The sequence below is a fragment of the Nannobrachium achirus genome, assembly GCF_963921795.1.
Source record: "Nannobrachium achirus genome assembly, chromosome: 10".
NCBI lineage: Eukaryota > Metazoa > Chordata > Actinopteri > Myctophiformes > Myctophidae > Nannobrachium > Nannobrachium achirus.
This window is the reverse complement of record NC_137819.1, coordinates 67,598,441-67,612,284: the sequence shown is the minus strand read 5'-3', so window position 1 is coordinate 67,612,284 and position 13,844 is coordinate 67,598,441. Positions and strand designations below refer to the sequence as shown.

At 42.7% G+C, this 13,844-nt stretch overlaps 1 protein-coding gene across 2 annotated transcripts in view; it reads right to left on the bottom strand.

Moving 5' to 3' along the window:
* The window catches only part of gmeb1 (glucocorticoid modulatory element binding protein 1), a 50,953-nt gene that overhangs the window by 14,659 nt on the left and 22,450 nt on the right, over positions 1–13,844 (bottom strand). The window contains exons 6-10 of one of the 2 annotated variants that reach the window (XM_080734944.1): positions 13,245–13,261; positions 13,031–13,162; positions 4,873–4,986; positions 3,201–3,347; positions 2,644–2,778 (exon numbers count right to left, since the gene is read on the bottom strand). In XM_080734944.1, coding sequence (XP_080591070.1) covers positions 2,644–2,778; positions 3,201–3,347; positions 4,873–4,986; positions 13,031–13,162; positions 13,245–13,261 — 545 coding nt within the window. Of the gene's footprint in view, positions 1–2,643; positions 2,779–3,200; positions 3,348–4,872; positions 4,987–13,030; positions 13,180–13,244; positions 13,262–13,844 lie in introns of both variants that reach the window. The other variant, XM_080734943.1, reaches the window with a different exon arrangement.

The following is a 13,844-nucleotide window of genomic DNA, read 5'->3' as shown; positions in this document are numbered from 1 at the left end:
TTTCTATCGAAGTAGGGGCCAACACACATTTTGGTACCACCTAAGGTGACCATAAAATGTTTCCTCCATGTCTCTAGTTTATATGTTGGTATGATAACTCTGCCAATCTGGTAGTTTAGTGGCAGTTATCACCCTCTAAACAAACCTACCTATGATACTGTGATGAGTGTATATCACTCTCTAAACAAACCTACCTATGATACTGTGATGAGTGTATAATATATCACTCTCTAAACAAACCTACTATGATACTGTGATGAGTGTATAATATATCACTCTCTAAACAAACCTACCTATGATACTGTGATGAGTGTATAATATATCACTCTCTAAACAAACCTACCTATGATACTGTGATGAGTGTATAATATATCACTCTCTAAACAAACCTACTATGATACTGTGATGAGTGTATAATATATCACCCTCTAAACAAACCTACTATGATACTGTGATGAGTGTATAATATATCACCCTCTAAACAAACCTACCTATGATACTGTGATGAGTGTATATCACTCTCTAAACAAACCTACCTATGATACTGTGATGAGTGTATAATATATCACCCTCTAAACAAACCTACCTATGATACTGTGATGAGTGTATAATATATCACCCTCTAAACCAGGGATGTCAAACATACGGCCCGCGGGCCGGATCCGGCCCGCGAGATGATTCAATCCGGCCCCAGGCTTGTAGAGCATACATTTCTGAGCATTTAGGAAAAAAAAGTAAGTCTCTAGCCCATTCCTATCAAGAGTTATGATTGTTTTAAGAATTAACCTAACTAATGCCTTATCACTGCAGGCTAGGTTTCTCCCACCTGGCAGTGATTGAGTTGATTGATTGGAATGTTAAGTGACCAGCTCTCTCTCTCTCTCTCTTTGAAGATGACAGCATTGCTAGGAATGGTGTGGGGGGTCTGGCTATGAATAATATCTGAACATACCTACAATATTCGAACTGTACTCAAAGATTACACATATTAGACATGGAAATTAATGTTGTTAAGAAAATAACTTATTTAAAAAATATAATAATAATAAAATGTAAAAGTTTTATTATTCAGATATTTTCTGAATATGCCATTAGTGTTCATTACTTTTATTCTTTTTATTATAAAATACAATAAAAATTATTATTGTCCTGCATCAATAATATATTTTTTAGCCATTTACAAATTATAGCAGAGACTATCAGGAATTGAATTATTCTATTATCAAATGGTTTATTCTTATTGGCACTTCTTAAAGGAGTAGTTCACCCCCAAAATGCCATGGAGCCAATGGAGACTCATTCCTAAAACAGAAATTTGATTACAATAAATGCATGCCTATTGATTCCCATTTGCGTCCCCATCCGGAATCAATGGGGGAAAGTGTACTATTATCACATTTTTGTCTTAGTAATGCGACAAATAAAATAAAAATATATTATTGAACTCAAGTCTCCATGGCGTGAGTAATCAAAGAAAAAAAAAAGTAATTTTGGGGATGAACTACTCCTTTAAACAAATAGCATCTCTCGTACCTAACTGCAACTGTAATACCAATAATGAAAGTAGCTATTTTACTTAATAATAAACACAATTTGTAAAATGATATACTGCTATACTGCTAGCTACAGCAGTGGCTGAGACGTCAGGAAGAAAAACAGAGCGAACATGTGCGCGAGTGTGCATGCCATCCGATCCGCGACTGGTTCGGCCCTCATCAAGTCGCCTTTCATCCAATTCGGCCCTCACCCCAAAATGAGTTCGACACCCCTGCTCTAAACAAACCTACCTATGATACTGTGATGAGTGTATATCACTCTCTAAACAAACCTACCTATGATACTGTGATGAGTGTATATCCCTTATATAGCTTCTAGACAATACTTTTTGGAAACCAATGGTCTTATAAATAGTTGATTCTGAAGTAATTTTCCCAGCAGAATCCATTTAACAGCAGCAGCAGCAGCAGCAACAGCGTTCTCTCACAGGCCACGGCATGTGAACACATGGTGGTGATTCAACAATGACCATTGAAAATACTAATATGATAAAACACCAAATACAAAGAAAGTACGCTAAAATCTAAAGAACTGTCCGACTTGTGAAGTTGTGAGAGAGAAGGAGGAAACACTACACGCAGTGAGTGCCTTGATACTAATCTGTATAAAACAAACGTTAATATTAATTAGATAAGCCACCTCATGCCGAACTAATGGTATTTCTTTTCTACACATAAACTGGAAGTACACATAAATAGCTACAGAGACAGCAGAAAGCTCTGAATCCACAAGCCTGTGGGCAAATTGAACCATATCATTGCTCCCTATCACAAGGCTCATTGTCCCTTGAAAAAGTGATTTGGGTTTCATGACTCTCTGCTACAGTTGTGTACGTTTTCTGGTTCTCATGTGTCTTGGAGGTTGACAGTACTTCATTAGACCCCCTGGTGTGGTTGTTATGAGCAATTAAAAACATCTTCCTCCTAGTTTAACCCATTCAGGCCGGGTACAAATGTGAGTGTATGGGAGGGGCTTACAGTACATGTGTACAGTATGTTGCAACATATTTGTTTTTGTAGGCTAAATTCTGATTTAGGGGATAATCATAAGAGTAGATCATCATGTTTTAATATCAGTAATACTCACTGTTCAGGGTGTTTAACATGTGTTCCTGTCCAGGGTTGACCTGCAGTTTTCTTCTCTCCAGGATCTTCTTAACAGAATCCAGAAGACCAAACACCTGAGCCAGGTTACTGAGGACCGCTACCTCCACCAGACAGTCTGTAATATAATATAATATAATATAATATATTATAATACACCTGAGCCAGGTTAGATAACACTGCTACCTCCACCAAGCAGTCTGTAATATAAACATATAATATATTATTATACTGGGGTTACCAAGCAGTCTGTAATACATATAATATATTATTATACAAACACCTGGGCCAGGTTACTGAGGAGTAATCAGTACTGATGTTAAGGTTAAGGTTAGGGTTGGGGTTATCTTGGGGTTCCAGTAAGGTAACAACCTACCAGAGTCTGCAGACATCTGGCTGCGGAGCTGCACTCCACTCAGCAGCTGCAGCAGTTCAGTACTGATGTTAAGGTTAGGGTTATAGTAAGGGTTATAGTAAGGGTTATAGTAAGGGTTAGGGTTACAGTAAGGGTTAGGGGTAGGGTACCAGAGTCTAACGTACCAGAGTCTTGAGGAGCAGGGTTAGCAGACATCTGGCTGCGGAGCTGCACTCCACTCAGCAGCTGCAGCAGTTCAGTACTGATGTTGGTCACCACTTCTCCCATCAGACCCACGTCAGCAATGCCTTTCCAGAAGTTCAACGTTTCCTCTGTAAACAGAACAACACATCATCATCTAACCCTAACCCTAAGCAGAACAACACTTCAACACATTAAAACACACCAACAACACATCAACACATTAAAACACACCAACAACACATCAACACATTAAAACACACCAACAACACATCAACACATTAAAACACACCAACAACACATCAACACATTAGAACACACCAACAACACATCAACACATTAAAACACACCAACAACACATCAACACATTAAAACACAAAAACAACACATCAACACATTAAAACACACCAACAACACATCAACACATTAAAACACACCAGTAAACAGAACAACACATCAACACATTATAACACACCAACAACACATCAACACATTAAACACACCAGTAAACAGAACAACACATCAACACATTAAAACACACCAGTAAGCAGAACAACACATCAACACATTAGAACACACCAGTAAGACTCCCTAATCGGGAGATAAGCAACGATCAGGTCACAAACACAAACTGCAGAAGTCAATGGTAGCCAATCAGGAGGGAATATGGGAAATGGGACAGATCCATGTTGATGACATGACTTTAGAGATACTGTGTACCGCTTTGTGTGATTTTAGGCCCAAATCTGTAGGAGCAGCACCCTAACCCTAACTGAGCTCATGCTTCCTTCAGTGCATGAGGAGTGAGCAGGCCACTTCTTTTCACCTGACTGGCTGGAGCTTCCCCGGTTGGACGTCAGACATGCAAACAGCCCCAAGGTGAGGGTGACAACATTTTCTGGGTGTAAAATGTGTGCCACACTGCGCGGCGCGACATTTTTTTACCCTTTTCGGGGCGGGTAAATTTGCATGATTCTTTTTTTTTCTTCTTAATTTTTATCACACAATTTTGTAACCCATTTTTTCACCCAGTGCCAATTGCCTATGTAATCCTGGGCTCTGCTCTCCCTCTGCTGCACCTGGGAAAACAACGGACTGACCTCATGCTTCCTTCTATGCATGAGGAGTCCAAGTTGCTTCTTTTCACCTGACAGTGGAGATTTCCCTGGTTTGGACGTAGCACGTGGAAGGAACACGTTATTCCAACCAGTTCCTTTCCCCTCCATCAGGCGCCCCGGCTGGCCAGGGGGAGGCAGTATAGAGACCAGGATTACTGCATGTTTTTGTGAGGGTATCAACCCTAGGAGACACGGGGAGAACATGCAAACTCCACACAGAAAGGCCCTATCGCCAACACCACGTAGGGTGTGGGCGCTGATGACGCGAAGGGAGGAACACGCGCGCCAGTGCCCACAGCGTCCCCCAGCGGGAATCGAACCCAGGACCTTCTAGCTGTGAGGCGAAGCGCTAACCACTGCGCCACCGTGGTTAGCGCAGTTAGAATCAGCAAAAGCATGATTCTAACTGGGTTAAACAGTGACTCATAGGTAACGTTAAAAGAATAAACTGACCTGAGATCTGGGTTAAACGGTGACTCATAGGTAACTGGGTTAAACAGTGACTTACTCATGGGTAACGTTAAAAGAATGAACTGACCTGAGATCTCACAGGTGTCCTTCTTCTCTGCAGCCTCTAGAGGCGCTGTGGAGCTCCACTCCATGGTCCCAGCGTATGTCTGGCCGTCCGTCTGAGCGCCGTCACCCAGGGTTCCTGTTACCATGACGATAACAACCAGTTACCCAGGGCTACTGTAACCATGACGATAACAACCAGTTACCCAGGGTTCCTGTAACCATGACGATAACAACCAGTTACCCAGGGTTACTGTAATGATAGTCTCGTGTAGCCAGACAACTATTCCACAATCTCCGAATGCTATATAGTCTGGAACGACAGCCCCCAAACGGTGAGTATCGGAAGTAGTCACTGCTGCACTGAACTGCAGTCCCACTGTAGGGATGGCCAACGGCTAACCGTTACCGTTAAACCGATAAGAAATTGGTTACCGGTAAGCACTAACGGTTAATTTTGACTGATACATTTTATTTATTTATTTTGAAGCGCCGAGTCCGCACCTGCAACCACACGTGACTTCCACCAAAACAACACGGATACTACACACAAAATGAAGCGCGCAAAGAGAAGTGGTGTTTGGGAAAGTTTCACCATAAATGACGATGGCAATGAGGTTACTTGTAACTTGTGCAATCAAGTTATTAAATATAGCTCTAGTACATCCACGATGAAATATCATCTCAGCACCAAACATGCAGCTGCGTCGTCTGGCCGGGGAGGAGGCGGCGGAGCTCAGCAAACTTTGCCCGACATGGTAGCAAGAAGACAGTGTGGAGCACAGAGGACAGAGGCGATAACCCAGAAAGTATGTCAGTGGGTCGAAATCGATATGCTGCCCATCAGCGTGGTTCAAGGTACCGGTTTTATGAATATGATGAACTTTGTCGAGCCGAATTACGGGGTCCCGTCACGCCAGACAGTCACCAGAAGGATTGAAACCCACTTTAAAGACGAAAAAGAAGAGCTAAAAGAACAACTGGCTGCTGAAGCTACGGATGTGTCTCTTACGACCGACAATTGGACGGCGCTAACCACAGAGAGCTATCTGACTATAACGTGCCACTACATTGACGAGGAGTGGAAGATGAGAACAGCCGTCCTATTGACACAGGCCATGTCCAACAGACACACAGCAGAGAACCTGGCAGCTAAACTAAATGATGCGGTGGATGCCTGGGGGCTTACCGGGAAAAGTGTGTGCATGTGTTCACGATAACGCAGCCAACATTGTGGCTGCTAATTCCCCCCAACGGGTGACCTGGGATTCGGTTCCGTGTTTTGCACATACGCTGCAATTGGCAATCAACGATGGATTTGGCCTCTTTTTGTATCGTGTAATTGCTGGAGCAGGGCGGCTTGTCAAGTACTTCAATCACAGCAACCCCGCAAGCAAGGCACTGGAGGACAAACAGCGATCAATGAAGCTGGTGCAACACACGCTCATCCAGTCGTGCAAAACTAGATGGAACTCGGTGTGTGACATGTTCGCCAGACTTCTTGAGCAGCGGTGGGCAGTCACCGCTGTGCTGTCCGACCGAAGAGTAACAAAACTGCCAGACGCCAGAACCCTTGAGATCCCCGATGCACACTGGCAGCTCATAGAGGATGTGCTACCGTTGTTGGAGACGCTGAAATGTGCGACCACCGTAACGTCATCTGAAACGGAGGTGTCGATTTCCAACATTTACCCCATCACCTTTAGCATCATCCAAACACACACGGCAAGCTCCGAAGATGACAGACAAAAAGTGGCAGAGTTCAAGGCTAAGGTTAGAAAGTCCTTGGGTGATCGCATGTCGGTTGACACGGCCGAGTTGTTCTCTAAACCAGCGCTGATCGCTACAATCGGCCAAATGGCAAGTTTGTTATGATGCTACTTATTCTCACAGGCACAGCTGAATATAATTCAACATGTTTTCGTTTATTATAGACATTAGTCTATATGTTGCTGTTAAATGTATTAATAGCACTACTTTCATAACGTTGTGTTACTTAAACGTTGTGTAGGCTACTTTTCATGTTTACATGGGGACTGGAGTTGATCTGTTTTGTAAGTCTGTTCTGTAATAGGCCTACTGCTGCTGCGGCCTCGCGCTGCGAGGTAATGTGCACTTTTTTTTTGTTTTGACGATTGATTGTATGCACGGATGTTGCAGATTTATTTATTTTCATACCATGCTAGATACTGTAGGCTAAGGCTTATATTGTTATTAGCCTATATTCCTTCCGACTGTTTTGGCTATATAGGCCTACTTGACAGCACTGCAGGGTAGCGCGGTCAGACTGATTGTATAATCCTCCTCCCGTTTCAGATTATAACTAATAAAAAAAGCATTTCTTATGGAAAACAATTAGTTGTATTCTTCTTTGTTGAATTGTTATTTTTAATGTGTATAGGGCACTTTATGGGGAGGGGGTGGAAACTGGTGTAATATTTCCTTTTTTAAATCGCTAAAATAGCGCATTTTTGAACACATTTCCTTATCGGTTAACGGTTAATTAACCGTTAAGGCCTTACGGTCATCGGTTAAGAAATTTTTTCCATTTGGCCATCCCTATCCCACTGGAAACATAACAGAAACACAATAGCTCAGACAAAGTCATTCGAGCGGCATATTCTTGTTATGGGTGTATAGTTTAAGAAAATGTTTGAAAACATCATGGAGGTAACACCAACAACACCAGAGAAAGACGAAATAACGCCACCAGAAATATTGAAAGGAGACATAACGCTTCCAGTAGGACATGTTATTGCTACTGCACCAAGGGAGCGGTTGCGTCACATCCGCTTTATCTCGCACTCATCGTTTCTATTCCGGTTTGCCAGACTGTATGCCGGGAGCATTTGGCCAAATCGCGGAGGCAACAGTCTGGCCTCGCGAGACTACTGTAATAATAACCAGTAGGACGCCTCAGGGTGACAAGCGACCTCGCCCTAAAGGGTGAGGTTGCGCCATGTCTTGGCCATCTGGCCAGTGATGTATATCGGACCAGTTACCCATATATGGAGACCCCTGGTACCCATATATGGAGATCCATGTACTGTATATGGAGATCTGCTGTGAGAACCTAAACACGCTTACTCAGTTATTCGTTATGTGAAAGTTCTATGACGTCTATGACATCTGACATCATACATACAATTCATGTTATGCCCATATATGGAGATCCCTGTCTGTAGAACCAGCCACACAGATATGGGCTCTGGGCTGTCTTGGCCATATATGGATTCTGTTAGTGTGGTATGTGGCCGATGTGACCTCCATATATGGGCATTCCCATATGAAGTCATGTTAGATGTGGGCTTGATATTGATGACATCAGTGAACTCCATATATGGGCAAAAAAGGGATTCTGTTAGTGTGAGCTGCAAACCCATAGACCGTAACAAAAACTGACACAGACAGACGCAGACAAGATGCGCCGTTTCTCATACTAAACTGCAACCTTCGGTCGCAATTTCTTTCCAAAAAATGTATCTAATGTAATCCACCCGCTGTCAATTATCGAATGTAATCCTGTATGTATCTAATGTAATCCTGTATGTATCTAATGTAATCCTGTATGTATCTAATGTAATCCACCCGCCGTCAATTATCTAATGTAATCCTGTATGTATCTAATGTAATCCTGTATGTATCTAATGTAATCCACCCGCCGTCAATTATCTAATGTAATCCTGTATGTATCTAATGTAATCCACCCGCTGTGAATTATCTAATGTAATCCTGTATGTATCTAATGTAATCCACCCACTGTCAATTATCTAATGTAATCCTGTATGTATCTAATGTAATCCTGTATGTATCTAATTTAATCCTGTATGTATCTAATGTAATCCTGTATGTATCTAATGTAATCCACCCGCTGTCAATTATCTAATGTAATCCTGTATATATCTAATGTAATCCTGTATGTATCTAATGTAATCCACCCGCTGTCAATTATCTAATGTAATCCTGTATGTATCTAATGTAATCCACCCGCTGTCAATTATCTAATGTAATCCTGTATGTATCTAATGTAATCCACCCGCTGTCAATTATCTAATGTAATCATGTATGTATCTAATGTAATCCTGTATGTATCTAATGTAATCCACCCACTGTCAATTATCTAATGTAATCCTGTATGTATCTAATGTAATCCTGTATGTATCTAATGTAATCCACCCGCTGTCAATTATCTAATGTAATCCTGTATGTATCTAATGTAATCCACCCGCTGTCAATTATCTAATGTAATTCTGTAAGTATCTAATGTAATCCACCCACTGTCAATTATCTAATGTAATCCTGTATGTATCTAATGTAATCCACCCGCTGTGAATTATCTAATGTAATCCTGTATGTATCTAATGTAATCCTGTATGTATCTAATGTAATCTACCCGCTGTCAATTATCTAATGTAATCCTGTATGTATCTAATGTAATCTACCCGCTGTCAATTATCTAATGTAATCCTGTATGTATCTAATGTAATCTACCCGCTGTCAATTATCTAATGTAATCCTGTATGTATCTAATGTAATCCTGTATGTATCTAATGTAATCCTGGGTGCTACACTCCCTCTGTCAACCTGAGGAGGAGGAGCTACACTCTGAGGGGGAGGAGCTACACTCCCTCTACCACCCTGAGGAGGAGGAGCTACACTCTGAGGGGGAGGAGCTACACTCCCTCTACCAACCTGAGGAGGAGGAGCTACACTCTGAGGGGGAGGAGCTACACTCCCTCTGTCAACCTGAGGAGGAGGAGCTACACTCCCTCTGCCACCCTGAGGAGGAGGAGCTACACTCTGAGGGGGAGGAGCTACACTCCCTCTGCCAACCTGAGGAGGAGGAGCTACACTCTGAGGGGGAGGAGCTACACTCCCTCTGCCAACCTAAAGAGACAACAAACTGACCTCACGCTTCCTTCTAAGCCTGAGCTTGCAGATCGGCTGTTTTCAGCATGTGGGAAATCAGACGTTCAGAAACAAAGGTAAATAATGTAAAACCAGTAAGACTCCTTAATCGGGAGATAAGCGACCGTTGGTCGCTTATCTCCACAAATAGGGCAAACAATTGTTTTTCCAAAATCTAGTTAGATGGGACAGATGCGTTTTGATTACATGACTGTAGCGATACTGTGCGATTTGCGTGATTTTAGGGCAAAATCTGTAGGAGCAGTGTCCAAAAATGTGTTTTAAAAAATCGGCCTGCAGGTGGCGCTATATGGGACAGATCCATGTTGATGAGATGAGTGTAGACATACTGTGTACCGATTTGTGTGATTTTAGGGCAAAATCTGTAGGAGCAGTGTCCAAAAATGTGTTTGAAAAAATCGGCCTGATGGTGGCGCTATATGGGACAGATCCATGTTGATGACATGAGTGTAGATATACTGTGTAGAGATTTTCGTGATTTTAGGGCAAAATCTGTAGGAGCAGTGTCCAAAAATTTGTTTTTAAAAATCGGCCTGAAGGTGGCGCTATATGGGACAGATCCATGTTGATGAGATGAGTGTAGACCTACTGTGTAGCGATTTGTGTGATTTTAGGGCAAAAGTTTTAGGAGCAGTGGCCAAAAATGTGTTTTGCAAGAATCGGCCTCATGGTGGCGCTACAAGAGGGCCATGTGAGAAATGAGGGGTGGGGTCTCCGCGCCGCCTTGGCGGACGAATAGGTACCGGCCCCGGCTCTCCCGGACGCTCCTAGCCCGAGTTACGGCATTTTATGTGCTGCAGTGGCAGGGGGTCCTCCACTGGGGGCGCCACCACTTTTGCATCCGTTCTGGAGCACCAGGAGTCGGTGGTCCCCGGGAATTCCCTGTGAGCAGCCCCGTTGGGGTGGTCATTTGGTCATTTTTGCACATTTGGTCATTTTTTACACCTGGGGGTCCCCCAGGGACCTGAGCTCCGGGGGTCCTTGGAGGTTGTAGTTTGGCAGGTAAGGAGTGTGTGTGCAAAATTTGGCATGGATCGGGGCAACGGTTGCGGAGATATGAGCAGGGCAAAAGTGTGACGTGTGACAGACTGACTGACGGATGGACGGAAGGACGGACTGACAGCCGGTGGAGGTTTGGACTCAATGAAAGGAGAGAGATGGAAGTATCCCGTAGCCAAAATAGCTTTTCATTGTCAAGTAGGCTATTTACATAAACCTGTCTTTGTTAAACGTTGTTAATTGAGCAGCCTAAATAAAACCACATTTCTGTGCATGATTTGCACAAAGTTGAAAGTATTCAACTCATGTAGGTTTCTATTCCATTCATTAATTGATACATAGGCCTACTTTGTGTTTAGATCACATGCAGCCCAGTCTGTATATTCATTCATATAGACAACATGCCTGGCCACGCCCCCTACTTCCGACCGGAAGCCCTTTTTTGGGCTCAGTCGTAAATAGACTTCCTGCTTTCGTCACAGCTCACTCTCCCACCAGCTGATCGGACCGCTTGGACGTGCTTGTTTTTACTACTTTCTGTTTTTTACTTGCCACGATGCCACTGAAATGGCAACATTCATCCACTCAGCTGATACGAGACGGGGTTTTGACGATTCCACACCCATCTACAGTCCATACTTGGAAGGACGACATGACGACATGGCCGGACATAACGTTAGACAAAATGGTATTTTACTTGATGACATCAACGGCTGTCGATGACGTTCAGCAGGACGCTGTTAAAAGTACGATGGCATATCAGTATCTCCACGGCGAAAAAGTTGGTGTTGTGTTAAGCCATCAACTGGACGGCTTTATTTTTTTTAAGGCCAGTGTTGAACCGAGCCAGTGTCTCAATAACGACGCCCACGGTCCGTGGGTTTTGGTAACCGACGAAGGCTTCATTGAGACAGCTGGATGCACTTGTGTCGCTGGACCTGGGCGTGTTTGCAGTCATGCAGCAGCAATCATGTTTAAGGTATGTACAATACGAAAATGAGATGTATTTCTGTATGTATGTAGCATTGGCTCATTGGTAAGATGAATTTGCTACGTTGTTTTGCTGATGCTGCGCGAGAGATGCGCTAAATAAATTGGCTGGCTACATCGCAAATGCAGCTTCCCAATGTGCAAACGCACCCATGCTGTCTGGTAGAGGATGACAATAATTCCTGTGGGTCCCGTGGGATTCCCGCAGGACAGGAGTCAAATATAATATATGTGTGTGTGTGTGTGTGTGTGTGTAGTATTGATACTTTTCACAACGCGACGCGTTGTGAGCTTGTAGCTTGCTGTATGTATGTCATTGTAGATCGGCTATTTTCAAATAACCCAGCCATAACATAGGGCTAAAGTGGCTTATTTATGTTTTAAAAGATGCCTGTTTATGTCGTATCAGTGTGGTCATGTCAACACAAAGGGGTAATTATGTATAAGCCCACGTTAGCCGCTAACATATAGCATAGTGCTAACCTCAAAAGAGAGCATCACAAAACAATTACTTAAGCTATTAAATTAATCCATTTTCAGCTTTCTTACCTTCAGATCCATGGTCAGTCTGGCGATCAACTCGGTTTAGCTGTCGTCTCGTTTTCTTCGGTTCTCGTTCATAACCCAAATACAGCTCAGGGTATGGGTTTGCAGTAGTTGGCTTTTTGTCAACAAAGTGAAAACTACAAACAAAGACCCTTTTCGGTGGTTTCTTCAAATTCAAATTCTTCAGCCACATCCGAGATGCAACATCATCTTTTGGTATTTGATGGAATGCATACATAGGAGGACATGGACAATTTTGTTTGGTCTTAGGTAGATGGATCACACACTCTTGATTAAGCCAAGCTTTCAGATGGTCAGAAGTCTTAGAACAGCCACGCACTGCACAATGTGTTGGCATTGTAGCAGAAGGTAATCAAAGATAACGAAAGCAAAGTAGTAGTGTGAGTCCAGGTTGTTATGTTATCGTGAGTGTGAGTGTGTGACTGCCTCTTGTTTATATGCATGCCTGACAGAACCCGGAAGTTCCCTTTCGACTTGGGGGCGGGGCCTCCCTCCTGCAATCGGCCAGGAATGTTGTCTATAGGCTGCAGGCTACTCATTGATAGACCATTGTCTTCATATATTCACAATAATAATTTGTTCAATGTTGATGTTTTTGCCAATACACATACCACAGCGAGATTTCACCAATTCTATGTACCTTGACAGGAAGTAGGTGTGGTCAGTTAGACAGGAAGTGGGTGTGGTCAGTGTAATACCTTGACAGGAAGTGGGAGTGGTCAGTCCGCTGCCATCGGGGGGGAAGCGGGTGTTGTTGATCAGGAGATCAAACTTGGTGCTGCGACACGTGTTGGTGCACAGAGCGGTGTGGTGGTAGAAGTCTAGCTGACCTGAGTCCATCATCTTCCTGTTAGAGTAGAATATATAGTTTAAACATCCCTAATATATATATATACATATATACACACACACCTGAATCCATCATCTTCCTGTTAGAATATAAATATACCTTTAAACATCCCTAATATATATATATACACACACATCTATAGAGGTGTGGTGGTAGAAATCTAGCTGACCTGAGTCCATCATCTTCCTGTTAGAGTAGAATATATACACCTTTAAACATCCCTAATATATATATATATACACACACACACACACACACACACACACACACACACACACACACACACACACACACACACACACACACACACACACACACATCTATAGAGGTGTGGTGGTAGAAATCTAGCTGACCTGAATCCATCATCTTCCTGTTAGAGTAGAATATATATACACCTTTAAACATCCCTAATATATATATATATACATATATATACACACACACACACACACACACACACACACACACACACACACACACACACATCTATAGAGGTTTGGTGGTAGAAATCTAGCTGACCTGAGTCCATCATCTTCCTGTAGAATATAAATATACCTTTAAACATCCCTAATGTGTGTGTATATATATATATATATATATATATATATATATACACACACACACACACACACACACACACACACACACACACACATCTATAG